General features: G+C 39.4%; 1 protein-coding gene across 1 annotated transcript; it reads right to left on the bottom strand.

Annotated features, from left to right (window-relative positions):
• Positions 1 to 1,163: 1,163 nt before the first annotated feature.
• LOC110528468 (transmembrane protein 128) lies at positions 1,164 to 14,237 on the bottom strand. Its single transcript, XM_021610559.3, has 5 exons — positions 13,743 to 14,237; positions 7,715 to 7,847; positions 7,191 to 7,352; positions 2,560 to 2,668; positions 1,164 to 1,931 (listed from the first exon to the last, which is right to left on the bottom strand). The coding sequence occupies exons 1-4, from the start codon at positions 13,840 to 13,842 to the stop codon at positions 2,569 to 2,571; spliced, it is 495 nt and encodes a 164-aa protein (XP_021466234.1). The 5' UTR covers positions 13,843 to 14,237; the 3' UTR covers positions 1,164 to 1,931; positions 2,560 to 2,568.
• Between the last annotated feature and the right edge of the window lie 2,506 nt (positions 14,238 to 16,743).

Here is a 16,743-nt window from a genome sequence, read left to right on the forward strand (position 1 = left end):
GAGTGCTGGAGAGAGGGAGCTGGAACAGGTGTGACATTTGCTTTATAACCTGTTAGTTCATATGCCTTTACACCATGAGGCCGAGAAAACAAAGTGGCAGAATAAATTCAACCACACCTTTGTTTCATCACAAAACCAGAGAGCAACATCTGTAACCAAATATGTGCAAAAAAATTGAGAAATAAGCTTTTTGTGCATATGGAAAATGTCTCTGAACATTTAGATTCGATTGGAAGCAGTCATTTTGCTCATTGTTTGCCTTCAGTTCATCTTGCCAAACTATTTTGTTGGTCATGCATGGTGGGGTTCCAACTTCCCTTTCGTCATTGTATGCCAAAAATATTAAACCAAATATTAGGGATATATATATTGAAATTTCCCTTGGATTGACGTATGAGTGTTTTCGATTGAAGGCCAACAATAGTTGTACATTACAAACCACGTTTCCATCCAGTTTTTATGCGAGTAAAGTCATACCGTATAACATACACAAACCTGGACAGCTGTGACGTAATTTCATAAATGCCACAGATGTTATTTCGACATAGTGGGTTATTTTTGTCTGTAAATATATATTACAACTAATTATTGATATAATAACCATCATATCAGGGTAAACTTGGAGTCACGCGATGATATGGTGTGTGGTCGTCCCATTACGACTCCGAAAACCATGCAGTTTATTAGGCTACAGATTAAATTAATTCTGTTGAACTTCACTGGGTGGTGATGCTCCATTCCAATACATTTCGAGGGTCTTATTCTGGTGACATGATGATCGACGCATGACTGCAGTTTGACAAATAAAAATATTATCGTTTTTTTCCATAATAATTTAATCATGTAGACTAGCCTACCCGCACTGTATATGCTAACTGTTGCCTCGATCGCATGTGCCAGGAGGCACATTTGCTATTTAACACAAATTTGTGTGACAAAACTATCGCTAGATTTGAAAATTCGATGGAAACACATTGAACTTTAGAGGTTTGTTCAGTAAGCCTATATGAACACTTAGGCGTTAAAGTACATTTTGTGTGCACTACCTTGACACGCACTGATTTTTATCCACAATAAATCAGTTTGGCGGAAACATACCTGGTGGGAAAGACGTTTGTTCAGACCCATTATAAACACAATGTTACCAAATAAAGAGACTCAAGTTCATATCAATGACTTTTAAGGTTAGTCTTTTTGCCAACAATAGAGGAAAACAAGGTTGACATTAGCAACAATGCACTTATATAACAAAAAGTTGTAGAAATATTTTACAGAATTTAAGCAGACACATTTACACTGCTAATAGCACAATAGCTTTCTGAATCACAAAGAAAACTAACATTTATTCTAAAACATATACAAAAACTATTAAAGCACTTAATGCTTTGTTAATTTCTTAAATATAATATTTGCATGTAAAACATTTTTATTTTTTATTTTAAAAGTCAGTCAAACTGTAGTCATTCACTTTATGTTGAGGCTTTAGTACTGTAAAATAAACAAAAAATAATTGCATTCCGAAGTAGGTACTTAGTTATTATTGGTGCTTAAGCTCTCTGAACAAACATAAGAACGCAACATGGTACAATTTCAACGATTTTACTGAGTTACAGTTCATATAAGGAAATCATTCAATTGAAATACATGTGTCCCTAACCAATGGATTTCACGACTGGGCAGGGGTGCAGCTACGGGTGGGCCTGGGAGGGCATCGGCCCACACACTTGAGGAGCCAGCTCCCACCCAATCAGAATGAGTTTTCACCACACAAGGGCTTTATTACAAAAATAAATAATCCACAGTTTCATCAGTTGTCTAGGTGGCTGGTCTCAGACAATCCCGCAGGTGAAGAAGCCGAATGTGGAGGTCCTGGGCTGGCATGGTTACATGTGCTCTGCAGTGGTGAGGCCAGTTAGAAGTACTGCCAAATTCTTTAAAATAAAGTATAGTAAAGAAATTAACATTACATTCTCTGGCAACAGCTCTGGTAGACATTTCTGCAGTCAGCATGCCAATTGCACACTCCCTCAAAACTTGAGACATTGTGTTGTGACAAAACTTGACATTTTAGTGGCCTTTTATTGTCACCAGCACAAGGTGCACCTGTGTAATGATCATGCTGTTTAATCAGCTTCTTGATGTCAGATGGATGGATTATCTTGGCAAAGCAGAAATGCTCACTGAGATGTAACCAAATATGTGCACAAAATTGGAGAAATAAGCTTTTATTGCATATGGAAAATGTATGGGATCTTTTATTTCAGCTCAGTAAACCAACACTTTACATGTTGAGTTTATATTGTTCAGTATAATAATATAATTTTGAAATTAGGGATAAGTATTGGAATTAACAAATACTAACAATACCAATTCTTACACAATAAAACTACATTGAGATTCATAGGATTCAAAAATGTTTTATTCCATCTGGATTTAAATTATGGAGAGATAGAAGGTATTGGATTTAACAATTAAAAATATTGTTTATAATACCGATTCTTACACAATCTATATTGTTGGTTCATAAGAGCATATTTATTTAAAATGTTGGCATCTTACCTTAACATCTCACCCAAGCATTGATATGAGCATAACAACTCCCATGAACTGGGTAAACAGGAGGACGGGGGTGAGGAACGACCACACAGGCCACAGTGCTATATTAAAACTGGGGAGAAGAAAAAACAAATGTGCTTGAGACCAAGATCATTGTGATTACCATTGGAGAGATTGTAAAATAGGCTTACAACTTACTAACCGAAAGCATTATGTAATTAGCTAGATATTAACTCTAAAACCCTTATTATCAGTAGAGTTTTCAGCGGCTAGTTTCACCCACAGTTGGCTGCGTGTGAGCTACAATTCCCGTGCTGTTTTAACGTTTAGAAGCGTCAATAATCATTGTTTGCATATGCCCCTTTATCTTTCATATCAACGAGATAAAATAAATAAATATCCAAAGAAAAAAATATACACTTTCTGTAGCAGCTTTACACAGATCCACAAGCTGTGTGTGCCTCCAGTTGACGAACTACACTTCCTCCACAGTTACGCTCACACACACACAGGTGTTCGGAGCACCCTAGATAGTTCATTAGCACAGGCCTATGTCTTCAGTTTGTCTTCCGTAAACAAGCGCTGTAACCCGGAGATATTGCCGTGCGGGAACACTATCCCTCAACCTATTAAAAGGTGTGTAACGTAACCTTTTGTTTTTTGAAAATGATTTATCACTGACATGAAAGTTACGTTCCTTATGTTTCCAAAACCGTACCGCAAGCAATGTGTTTTACATGTTCAGAATGAGCCCCGGGGTCTTAACAAAACTCCACCGGCCAGAAGATACTATTGTCAATAGGCGCTAAAGGTACAGTGCTTTCAGAAAGTATCCATACCCCTTGACTTATATTCAATGGTGTGTTGAGGACATAAAATAAAATAACAAGTACATTACATTAGTTAACCAAACATCACAGGCATCATAAACAAATTATTAAAATCAATCAAAACAATTGCACACCTCGGTGAACTCATTTCTCATCAGGGTTTTAAACTGCCCTTGTGATTCCAAAAATGTGGAGTGTCTAAACTAAAACCAGATTTACCTAGTTCAGTGGAGACTAGAGAAAGAGTTAACCAACCATGTGAACGAACGGGTTTGGTATTTCATGCTCTTACAATTTAACAATGAAGTTAGGTAAGTCAGAAGCTTGTAGAGCGTTGTAAACAAAAAGGCAGCAATGAAGTGATCTACGGGATTTTAAAGAGGAGTGGCCAACCTTTTGATATGGGATGCAGTGATGCGTATTAAAACATCACTTGATGTGAAAAAGCAAAGGCCGCTATTAAGTGGCTATTAAGAGTTATGTTACAGCCGGAATAAAAATATGTATTAAATAGATTTTTTTCTCTCCCATCTACTACACGCAAAACCCAAGATGTCTTATTTTACCAGGTGACAAATATTTTACTATAATAACAAAATGAAAACATGTTTTTAGACATTTTTTGAAAATGAAATACAGAAATATCTCATTTACCTAAGTGTTCACACCCCTGAGTCAATCAATAAATGTTAGAATAACTTTTGGCAGTGATTACAGCTGTGAGTCTTCCTGGATAAGTCTCTAAGAGCTTTGCACACCTGGATTGCACAATATTTGCACATTATTATTTCAAAAAATTATTCAAGCTCTTAGAGACTCATCCAGAAAGACAGCTGTAATCGCTGAAAAAAGTGATTCTAACATTTATTGACAGCCATTTTCAAGTCTTGCATTAGATTTTCAAGCTGATTTATGTAAAAAATGTAACTAGGCCACGAAGGAACATTCATTGTCGTTTTGGTAAGCAACTCCAGCGAATATTTGGCCTTGTGTTTTAGGTTGCCCTGCTGGAAGGTGAATGTCTGTCAGTATCTCTTGGAAAGCAGACTGAACCAGGTTTTCTAGGATTTGCCTGTGCTTAGCACTATTCCGTTTCGTTCACCCTCCCTAGTCCTTGCAGATGAAAAGCATACCCATAACATGATGCAGCCACCACCATGCTTGAAAATATGAAGAGTGGTACTCAGTGATGTGTTGTATTGGATTTGCTTTGTATTCAGAACATGAAGCTAATTTCTTTGCCACATTTTTGACAGTTTTACTTTAGTGGCTTATTGGAAACAGGATGCACGTTTTGGAATATTTTATTCTGTACAGGCTCCCATCTTTTCAGTCGGTCATTTAAGATAGTATTGTGGAGTAACTACAATGTTGTTGATCCATCCTCAGTTTTCTCCCATCACAGCCATTAAACTCTAACTGTTTTAAAATTCCCATTGGCCTCATTGTGAAATCCCTGATACATTCCTCTCTGGCAACTGATTTAGGAAGGATGCCTGTATCTTTACAGTGACTGGGTGTATTGATACCCCATCCAAAGTGTAATTAATAACTAGAGATCGGCTGATTAATGGCCAATTAATTAGGGCCGATTTCAAGTTTTCATAATCGGAAATTGGTCATTTTGGACGCGATTATTATTATATATATTTTTTTTACAGCTTTATTTAATCTTTATTTAACTAGGCAAGTCAGTTAAGAACACATTCTTATTTTCAATGACGGCCTAGGAATGGTGGGTTAAATGCCTCGTTCAGGGGCGGAACGAATTTTTTTACCTTGTCAGCTCAGGGATTCAATCTTGCAACCTTACGATTAACTAGTCCAACGCTCTAACCACCTGCCTCACGAGGAGCCCACCTGTTACGCAAATGCAGTAAGAAGCCAAGGTAAGTTGCTAGCTAGCATTAAACTTAATCAATCATAATGACTAGTTATAACTACACATGGTTGATGATATTACTAGTTTATCTAGCGTGTCCTGCTTTGCATATAATCGATGCTGTGCGCATTCGCGAAAAAGGACTGTTGTTGCCCCAACGTGTACCTAACCATAAACACCGATTCCTTTCTTAAAATCAATACACAGAAGTATATATTTTTAAACCTGCATATTTAGCTAAAATAAATCCAGGTTAGCAGGCAATATTAACCAGGTGAAATTGTGTCACTTCTCTTGCGTTCATTGCACGCAGAATCAGGGTATATGCAACAGTTTGGGCCACCTGGCTCATTGCAAACTTTTTTGCCAGAATTTTACGTAATTATGACATAACATTGAAGGTTGTGCAATGTAACAGGAATATTTAGACTGATGGATGCCACCCGTTAGATAAAATACGGAACGGTTCTTTCACTGAAAGAATAAACGTCTTGTTTTCATGATGATAGTTTCCGGATTCGACCATATTAATGACCTAAGGCTCGCATTTCTGTGTGTTATTATGTTATAATTAAGTCTATGATTTGATAGAGCAGTCTGACTGAGCGATGATAGGCAGCAGCAAGCTCATAAGCATTCATTCAAACAGCACTTTTGTGCGTTTTGCCAGCAGCTCTGCTGTTTATGACTTCAAGCTTATCAACTCCCGAGGTTAGGCTGGTGTAACGATGTGATGTGAAATGGCTAGCTAGTTAGCGGGGTGCTCGCTAATAGTGTTTCAAACGTCACACTGCTCTAAGACTTGGAGTAGTTGTTCCCCTTGCTCTGCATGGGTAACGCTGCTTCGAGGGTGGCTGTTGTCATTGTGTTCGTGGATCGAGCCCAGGTAGGAGTGAGAAGAAGTACGGAAGCTATACTGTTACACTGGCAATACTAAAGTGCTTATAAGAACATCCAATAGTCAAAGGTATATGAAAAACAAATGGTATAGAGAGAAATAGTCCTATAATTCCTATAATAACTACAACCTCAAACTTCTTACCTGGGAATATTGAAGACTCATGTTAAAAGGAACCACTACCTTTCATATGTTCTCATGTTCTGAGCAAGTATCTTAAACGTTAGCTTTTTTACATGGCACATATTGCACTTTTACTTTCTTCACCACTTTTTTTTTGCATTATTTAAACCAAATTGAACATGTTTCATTATTTATTTGAGGCTAAATTGATTTTATTGATGTATTATATTCAGTTTTAATAAGTGTTCATTCAGTATTGTTGTAATTGTCATTATTACAAATACATTTTAAAAATTGGCTGATTAATCGGTATCGGCTTTTTTGGTCCTCCAATAATCGGTATCGGTGTTGAAAAATCATACTCGGTCGACCTCTATTAATAACTTTACCATGCTCAAAGGGATATTCAATGTCTGCTTTATTATTACTTTTACCCATCTATCAATAGGTGCTCTTCTTACCGAGGCATTGGAAAACCTCCCTGATCTTTGTGGTTGAATCTGTGTTAGAAATTCACTTCTCGACTGAGGGATCTTACAGATAATTGTATGTGTGGGGTACATAGAAGAGGTAGTCATTCAAAAATCATGTTAACTTATACATTTTTTTCCTGAATTGATTTAGGCTTGCCATAAAAAATGGGTTGAATACTTATTGACTAAAGACATTTCAGCTTTCCATTTTTAATTAATTTGTAAAAAATTTCCCAAAAAATAATTCCACTTTAACAATATAGGGTATTGTGTCTAGGCCAGTGACACACAATCTCAACACAATCTCAATTTAATACATTTTCAATTTAGGCTGTAACAACATGTGGAAAAAGTCAAGGGGCGTCAATACTTTCTGAAGGCACTGTAGTTAGCGTCTATGAATGGGTTAGCATGTATCCATGTATTACCTGCATGATGCTGCGAGGAAGGCTGCTGTGGTGATAGGAGGAATCGCAGGGTACTCATGATCATAGTGCTGTATTCCCTTAAACCATTCCAGGTATACGATGCAAAACATGGCCAAAGCTAGGCATATTCCCAGCAGTATCACACCAACATTGAACCACCAGCTGGAAAACAATACAAAACACATAAGCAGCAAATACATGACAGGAACTTGTGGTTTGGTTCTTTCATGAAATGCCATCATAAATACTTTTTCCAATTACAGTGACCAATCTACCCTTTAGTAACCTAAGACCAAACGGAATGTTGGTTATTTTCTGGCCAGTGGAATTCACTTCAATAGGAGCGATTCAAGACTACAATCCAGAGATAAAATTATCCATTTTGGATCCAGGCTGACGACCCCTTCTGATTACTAATCACAGATGACCTACTGCAAAGAACTATACACACACACTTGTCCCCTTTTATCTTCAATTTAGCTGGATTAGTGTGAGTCCAAAAGTTTTTCTCATCACTACAACACCTTTTGATATCGCCATTCTCCGTGATGACGCGGAGGAAGTCGAAATAGTAAGTCAAGCCGACAGAAGCCACAATCCAGAAGACGGAATGGCGGTTGATCCGAGGAAGTGGTTTGGCATCTTTCTCTTCTTGACCTGCAAGTTTTGAGGCAAAATTCCATGGTCATTGGGAATGCAGTAGGCATGGTCCTAAATGATCATTTTTCATTTCAAAAGAAACACAAAAGGCCTAGAGAAAGTGTGATTTTTTGCTCCCACACAGTTGAACGTTTTGGGATTTGTTGAAGGGCACTACACAATCTAGCTAGGCCTATGTATGATGATAGCCTAGGCTACAGCCTACTAATAAGCATCCTTGAGTTAAATACTGAATATTGTCTGCCTGCCAAAGACCTGGTCACCACTAATGCAACAAGACAAAAGTTTACAAAGAGGCTATGAAACCTGATAGAATTTACACCAGAATATGAGAACAGAAGGTGCCCAAACCGCTGCACCTTTTAAGGTTCAACACATTTCAGGATTAAACTGCCCTTCATGCTATAAGCATACTTTTTGAAAAGCCTATTTATTAATCTCTAATTTACAAAAATGTACTCTAGTTGAAAACAGACCCACCAAGCTGCAGCTGTCAGATTACTAGACAATTAAAATAGCAATTTAAAAGGTATTTAATAGTATAAAAAAAGGAGTAGATATTTAAAATGAATAATTTAGCAAAAAAATAGTGTCAGCGTAAAAGAATAGCCTGGACTGGATCATCCAGCCAGCCAATGATGGGTCTGCTGTTTCTTATACAGGGGGCACTCCGACGAGTTAAGCGCACATACAGTAAATGGAACGTAATTCCCTTTTTATGCTCTTTTCTCCCTACACGTATTCTGACCTTGAACTTAAGAATGAGAATAGCATGCTACGGGCCTCCCGAGTGGCGCAGTGGTCTAGAAGCATCACTACAGATCCAGGTTCGATCCATTCTGTCACAGCCGGCAGCGACACCCATGAGGCGGCACACAATTGGCCCAGCATCGTCCTGGTTAGGGGAGGGTTCATCCTTGACCCTTTGCTTTCTAGTGACTCCTTGTGGCGGCCGGGTGCATACATGCTAACTCTTGTCACAAGGGTACGGTGTTTCCTCCGACACATTGGTCCGGGATAAGCAAGCAGTGTGTCAAGAAACAGTGCGGTTTGGCGGGGTAGTGTTTCGGAGGATGCAAGGCTCTCGAACTCTGTTTCTTCCGAGTCTGTAGGGGAGTTGCAGCGATGGGACAAGACTGAACCTACCAATTGGATATCACAAAATTGGGGAGAAAAAGGGGTAAAAAGTAATACAAAAAAATGAATTATAATAATAATATATTTTTTAAGAATAGCATGCTATTCATTTGGGGTGAAGATCAAATAAATTAATGTGTGGTGGAGGTATGTCTACAGACACGCCATATTCTGACATTGACCTAATTCCCTCCTAATTCCACTACCTTTATATGCGATGAAACGATGAAAAAGGTTGAGCTTGTCGGTGGAACAACATCTACTTAATTTTTTTATGATGGAAATAATACCATTCTCTATGCACTGTCATTTAGAAATTGGTAAGAACTACTATTGATAAGGCTAGGCTAGGTTTTCCCACCTTTATTTATTTAACCAGGTAGGCCAGTTGAGAACAAGTTCTCATTTACAACTGCGACCTGGCCAAGATTAAGCAAAGAAGTGCGACACAAACAACACAGAGTTACACATTGGATAAACAAACATACAGTCAATAAGACAATAGAAAAATCTATATACAGTGTGCGCAAATGTAGTAAGATTAGGGAGGTAAGGCAATAAATAGGCCATAGTGGCGAAATAATTACAATCTAGCAATGAAACACTGGAGTGATAGATGTGCAGAAGATGAATGTGCAAGTAGAAATACTGGGGTGCAAAGGAGCAAAAAAACAATAAAACAATATGGGGATGAGGTAGTTGGATGGGCTATTTACAGATGGGCTGTGTACAGGTGCAATGATCGGTAAGCTGCTCTGACAGCTGATGCTTAAAGTTAGTGAGGAAGATATGAGTCTCCAGCTTCAGTGAATTTTGCAATTCGTTCCAGTCATTGGCAGCAGAGAACTGGAAGGAAAGGCAGCCAATGGAGGAGTTGGCTTTGGAGATACCCAGTGAAATAAACCTGCTGGAGCGCATGCTACGGGTGGGTGCTGCTATGGTGACCAGTGAGCTGAGATAAGGTGGGGCTTCACCTAGCAAAGACGTATAGATGACCTGGAGCCAGTGGGTTTGGCAACGAATATGAAGCGAGGGCCAGCCAACGAGAGCATACAAGTCGCAGTGGTGGGTAGTATATGGGGCTTTGATGACAAAACAGATGGCACTGTGATAGACTACATCCAGTTTGCTGAGTAGAGTGTTGGAGGCCATTTTGTAAATGACATCGCCAAAGTCAAGGATGGGTAGGATAGTCAGTTTTACAAAGGTATGTTTGGCAGCATGAGTGAAGGATGCTTTGTTGCGAAATAAGAAGACGATTCTAGATTTAATTTTGAATTGGAGATGCTTAATGTGAGTCTGGAAGGAGAGTTTACAATCTAACCAGACACGTAGGTATTTGTAGTTGTCCACATATTCTAGGTCAGAACCATCCAGAGTAGTGATGCTAGACGTGCGGGCAGATGCGGGCAGCGATCGGTTGAAGAGCATGCATTTAGTTTTACTTGCAATTAAGGGCAGTTGGAGGCCACGGAACGAGTGTTGTATGGCACTGAAGCTCGTCTGGAGGTTTGATAACACAATGTCCAAAGAAGGGCCAGAGATATACAGAATGGTGTCATCTGCATAAAGATGGATCAGAGAATCACCAGCAGCAAGAGTGACATCATTGACGTATACAAAGAGTCTGCCCGAGAATTGAACCCTGTGGCACCCCCATAGAGACTGCCAGAGGTTCGGACAACAGGCCCTCCAATTTGACACACTGAACTCTGTCTGAGAAGCAGTTGGTGAACCAGGCGAGGCAGTCATTTGAGAAACCAAGGCTGTGGAGTCTGCCGATAAGAATGCGGAGTGCAGAGTCGAAAGCCTTGGCCAGGTCGATGAAGATGGCTGCACAGTATTGTTTTTTTATCGATGGCGGTTATGATATCATTTAGGACCTTGAGCGTGGCTGAGGTGCACCCACGACCAGCTCAGAAACCAGATTGCATAGCGGAGAAGGTAAGGTGGGATTCGAAATGCTCGGTGATCCGTTTGTTAACTTGGCTTTTGAAGATTTTAGAAAGATCTATATCTATCCTGCCCTGCCTATAACAGTTTGAGTCTAGAGTGTCTCACCCTTTGAAGAGGGGGATGACCACGGCAGCTTTCCAATCTTTAGGGATTTCAGACGATACGAAAGAGAGCTTGAACAGGCTAGTAATAGGGGTTGCAACAATTGCAACGGATAATTTTAGAAAGAGGGTCCAGATTGTCTAGCTCAGCTGATTTGTAGGGGTCCAGATTTAGCTGATGTTCTAAAAGAGCTGCAATCTGGATTTGAGTGAAGGAGAAATGGGGGAGGCTTGGGCAAGTTGCTGTGGGGGGTGCAGAGCTGTTGACCGGGGTAAGGGTAGCCAGGTGGAAAGCATGGCCAGCCGTAGAAAAATGCTTATTGAAATTCTCGATTATTGTAGATTTATCCGTGGTGACAGCGTTTCCTAGCCTCAGTGCAGTGAGCAGCTGGGAGGAGGTGCTCTTATTCTCCATGGACTTTACAGTGATGTTGAGGTCTGTTTTCTTTTTTTTTCTTCTGAGAACTTTTTGGTTTCTTTAGCCATGCACAAATGACAGTATAGTGCCAAACCTATGGAGTTGATTTATGACATGTAGAATTTTTTTATTATATGCCCAGACTTTTCACTATTTTTGTACCGTGTTAAATATTAGCCGTTATCGGTAGCCACCGTCAGTTATAACCACATACATTTATAACTGTCACTGACTTTAGTGTTAGGTAAATTAAGTAATGGAATTATGGAAACTGTCTTTCCTGTCACGTTCCTGTGGTTGTTCCTGATGATCGCGAGCAAAAGTAGATCATAGACTAATGTATTAAAAGTTGACAAATAATTTGGGACATTTAGACTATTTGAAACATTATGGAACGCAGACCATATGTAGAAGTTTAAACCTGGAGCACTATTCATGACGACTGGATCATTGTCATCACAGTTCCGTGATTAGTGAGGATTGTTAGGGTAGCTTTATAGGACTACTGTTCAACCCCTATTGTACACTTTTCTCATCTTCCAATATTTAATTGATTAAACAATTGAACATGACAACTTTCAGGATGAATCAAACAACTACTTTTTTTTCAGAAGTTGATGTTTGTTTGAATCCGATGACTTGTCGAGTGGAGAGTGAGGATTGGATTACAGTGGCGAATGCAAAAGGAAATAAGAGAAGTAAAGGGGTAGTGGAATCTAGTAAATCCAAACCTAGTTATGATTATTTTTCAGTCAGAATAAGGGTTTTGGATAAGTGTTGTTACCTGGGAGATCTGATTGAAGTCTCTATAAACAGGTGACGTAGTGTTGCTCAGCGTAACGAGAAGTGGGCTTATTTTAATTTTTTGTGTATCTATGAGACAGAAGGAGTGTGCTCTGGGCCTCAAGAAAATATATCAGATTGGAATGTGTCACGTGTGAATCTTCGAAGCAGGGTGCCTATCAAGGGTGTTTTCTCTGGGGTGGCACTAGAAGTAAAAGCAAAGGATATACGTGAAGAATTGCATCAAGCGGTTGATGCACACCGACTGACCCGCATGGTCCATTCTATAGTTTTTTGATGAAGAGTCTCTCCCTTCTCACATGTATTTTAGTTTTATGAGATACCCTGTGAGAGCCTTCGTGCCCAAACCCATGCAGTGTTGTAAATGCAAAATATTTGATAATGTATCAGCTGTATGTAGACGGGAGAGGTATCGCATGCCAGCTGAGCCTAAATGCTGCAATTGTGGTCGTGGAACATGTTAGGGTGAAGGAGACTGAGGTGGTAAGTATAAGGGCTTTCCCGCATGTCTCCTATGCCGAGGCGGTGAGAAGAATGGAAGAAAGGAGTGAAGTTGAAGAACTAATGGTAGTAGGAGTAGAGACATTAGATAATATTCCTTGTCAACAGAGGGATCCTGACATGTTGCATGTTAAGGTGGTCTTTTATTGCATTGGTTATCAACTACACAGCGCAAACAGAGCCTGTTTAGGGATGTGATGTGAACTGTGATTAAAGGGGTGTGATGGATTTTGATGATTTTTTAAAATCTTGTCAGGTCACCCCCCTCTTCCTGCAATGAAATATTTTTGGTTTCAATACCACGTACAGTAGGGGGCAGCAATACACCAATAGGTGTAGTCTGACATAAAATCTTAAAGAAGAAGAAGGTAAGTCTGAATACCAACTACTGAGAAGTGCTTAGGAAAGGTGTACATTTCCTAAATCGGTCAATTAAGGCATATCAGTTTACGGAGACATTGGGTTAAGTCTCCATAACAGAAGTATAGTCTGAAACTATCGTGTTGCTGCAGCGCTGACACAGCTTTTAAGACAATCAACAATCAGTGGCATGCTGCCCAGTTTAAGCCCAAAAGTTAAGACACGTGTTCTGTTGTCAAATCTGCCTACTGGACCTCCTGTTTGATGCACAATGTTGGCTATATCAGCCCATACTTAATGTGCCAGCTGTAAAATAAATGCAGGCAGCTACCGTTACATTCGAGACAATCATTAACGTCAGCTGACGTTAACTAGAGGATTTTCCTTACAGTTCTGTAGAGGCGTAGAGACTCAACTTTAGCAAGCTAGCTAGTTAATTTACTTTATATTAATAGCGATAAGAAATTGGATGATAAGCAACGACACAGACCAAATAAGTTATTTACGTCTCATTCATTGATACGTTTACTATTTTTTTAAATTCAGTTATTTGTGCTAGCAACTGAGGGCAGCAAACGAAGGAATTTTCATGGCTAAAGTATACCGTTGACTTACTCTTTTCGTTGCTGTCACCTGCTGAAACCCCTTGCATGAGAAGTTCAGCGTCTTTCTTAAATCTATTTCGTAGATTTAAAAATTGACTATCAGCAAGCATGTTTGATATCAGGTTGTTGGTCTTAGCTGACTGTCAGGCTAGCTGTGGCTAAAGCTTCCTGGTCCCTTGTCCACTGACTTCTCCTTATTATTCGGCGGTTGGCATTTAATATAATGTTACATTATCGCCACCAACTGGACCGGATAATACAATTCATTACACATTGTGATACAAAAATGGGAAAAACGAAATGAAGAATGACCCTGCTAACTATTAACCCTACACTCATTAAAAAAACACCACCACATTCCACTATTTTAACCCCATCTAAATCATACACCAGGCGATGGGACACCCCCTGCAATGCAGCAGTAAAATCTCGTAAACCAAAGTACTTCTCTGCTGCTGCCGCAAAAACAAATACTGTGATTTGCATTCCATTCCTACGGTACAGTTGATAACCATGGCAATGAACGCTAAAAAGTCAACCTTACTGAAGGACATTTAATTCGTAGGCCCTGTACTGTACTGGCAAAAAGTATACTACTCACCAGGAGCCTCTCAGGATCCCTCCCCCTTGACCCATCTTCCTGTACTTTTTTCACTGCCTCAGCATATAGCACCTTCTGTACAACTCTGACCCTGGCAACCTAAATCTGCCTCTCTCGCACCGGATACTGCTGATCAGTAATGTCACTAGAGATTCATGGATAGGGGGGCTAAGCCTCTTTTGGGGGGATCTGGGCATACTCCCCCAGATTTTTTTTTAAAGCCCCCAAAATATCTTTGCATCATGTATTTTTAGAGTAACAACAGGTGTAAAATCTATCAAAATAAGGATATTTTTGGTCAAGGTTGGCTAAAAGTATACCTGTCTCATAGTTTGTGTTAGACACTGATCTAATATGACTTACTTAAATTCTATCAAAATAAAGAAATTAAAGTCCACTCTGTCTCCATCCATCCAACACCCACAAAAGGCACACAAATGGCTGTACTATGTAACCAAAATACTTTTGTGATTTTATTTTGAAAGAGAGAGAAATGAGAAGACATATACCATTAGAAAAAAATATTTATTTAATAAATAATTCAGACACATGGAACATCTTAAACAGTATCTTCCACAATGGGGCAAAAAAATAAATAAAATAATAATACATTTAAAAAAATTCAAATTAATTAAACTAATGAGCTTAATAAAATTTTAAAAAACTGAAAAATAATTAGGAATAAAATCTGACAACCTATATTACAGAACTGCTTCTCTTGCTTCTTTCTTTTAATGCTTATTATGTGGGTGGACGCATCAAAGTGTACCTATTTTTAAAGGTGGCAAAGCGGTCAATGACACTATTGTGGCTTAGTGGCCCAAGGACTTCACCCTCAATTGACATGGCTGCAAGACTTGCAAGACTTTTTTGACCCATTTTCTTACGCAACCAAGAGTACAGCCGGCGTAGTGCACTGAAGGACCTTTCACAGGAGCAGATGCTCACAATAATTGTGAGGGCAACCTGAATGATTTCCTTCCGAGAAGGAAACATATCATCATCCAGGAGGTTATGCACAGCTAGCATATCTTTTGGAGGACATCCAGCCTCTCTTTTCCGGCCAAGAAAGTTTCTGGCTACCAACATCTCTTCTGTTTTAACATCAATACTGTAGTGCTTGGTAAACTCAGTTAAGCATGATGTATCTGGGAAGTTATTTGAGTTGGGGCTGCATGCCTGTATCGCTGGTCAAGCTCACAAACCATCCTGTCCAAGCAGGGGAGCAACAACCTTGTTTTCATTGTTTGGGAACATGACAATTCTGTCCCTAAACTCAGGAGGTCTCCACCACAAAATCTCACATTTTCTTTTGTTTGTGCTTTCTTGCTGCATCTGCCTCTGGAATATTGTGAATTTCACAGAGTGTTTTGGTTCTGTCATAAAGTTCTATGGTAAATGCATCTGTGCATTTGCCCATCAGTGTGTCACATACAGCTTGTTTGCCGAAACAAGCTTCTGCCAGGTCTACAGTCTCTTTCTGGAGGAACTTGTGTCGTCCCTCAGTTATAGAAAGGGACTGAAACATCAATAGCAAATACACAGTGGAGAACTTATGAAGTTTTGCTCTCAGACCAACAACCATGGTGGATAGAATGGCAGATAGACAATCAAAAATAGCAGTTAAAGTGTCAAGGACTGCATTCATGGAACGCAGCTGGCATGCCCAGCAAGTGTTTGAGAGCTGTACAAGTTCAGCTGATGCTATTCCAAGTTTGAACTGAGCTTCTTTGAACTTGTGGTGGTTAACTAGGGATGTTCTGAAAAACGAATACACATTCTTCAAGAAACTGAAAAACTCAGCAGTCTCCACAATAGCCCTGCAAGTATGACACAACGCCAAATTAAGCTCCTTAACTGTCCTCTCTGTCACATACCTAACACACAGAGCCAACTGTTCAGACTGCCCATCCCTGGCCTCATCCTCCATAATGGTATACACTCCAGACTTTGACATCTTAGAGACTATGGTGTCCATAATCTCTTGAGCACAGCATTCGATCATGTCATTCTGAGATTCTAGAGAGAGATACGTCACATTTGATGGAGTATTGTACCTTTGCAGGATAGGGTCAAACTTCAAAAGCTACATACATTCAATAAAGTTCCCTCTATTTGTGATTTCACTAGATTCATCATTGGCACGAAAAGAGAGTCCCTATCTTCCTAACACTGAGGTGACCGCAACAATTCTCCTCAGATACTCCCTTCTCTCTGCAATGTCACTAGCATAGGCAGATGTTAAAATCTGAGCAATGTTCCCATGACTGCTAGTTGCCTGGTAGCTTTGCCATGCCACGACACTGTCTCTGTATGTTTGTGCCATCTCATGTTTACCGAAGATAAACAACGCTTTTTTCAAATTTTTGCCTCCGTTACTAACAAAACAATCAAAATGAATGTTTTTGCA

This window comes from Oncorhynchus mykiss, chromosome 7, assembly GCF_057628025.1.
Source record: "Oncorhynchus mykiss isolate SJ-2025 chromosome 7, ASM5762802v1, whole genome shotgun sequence".
In the NCBI taxonomy this organism is placed as follows: Eukaryota; Metazoa; Chordata; class Actinopteri; order Salmoniformes; family Salmonidae; genus Oncorhynchus; species Oncorhynchus mykiss.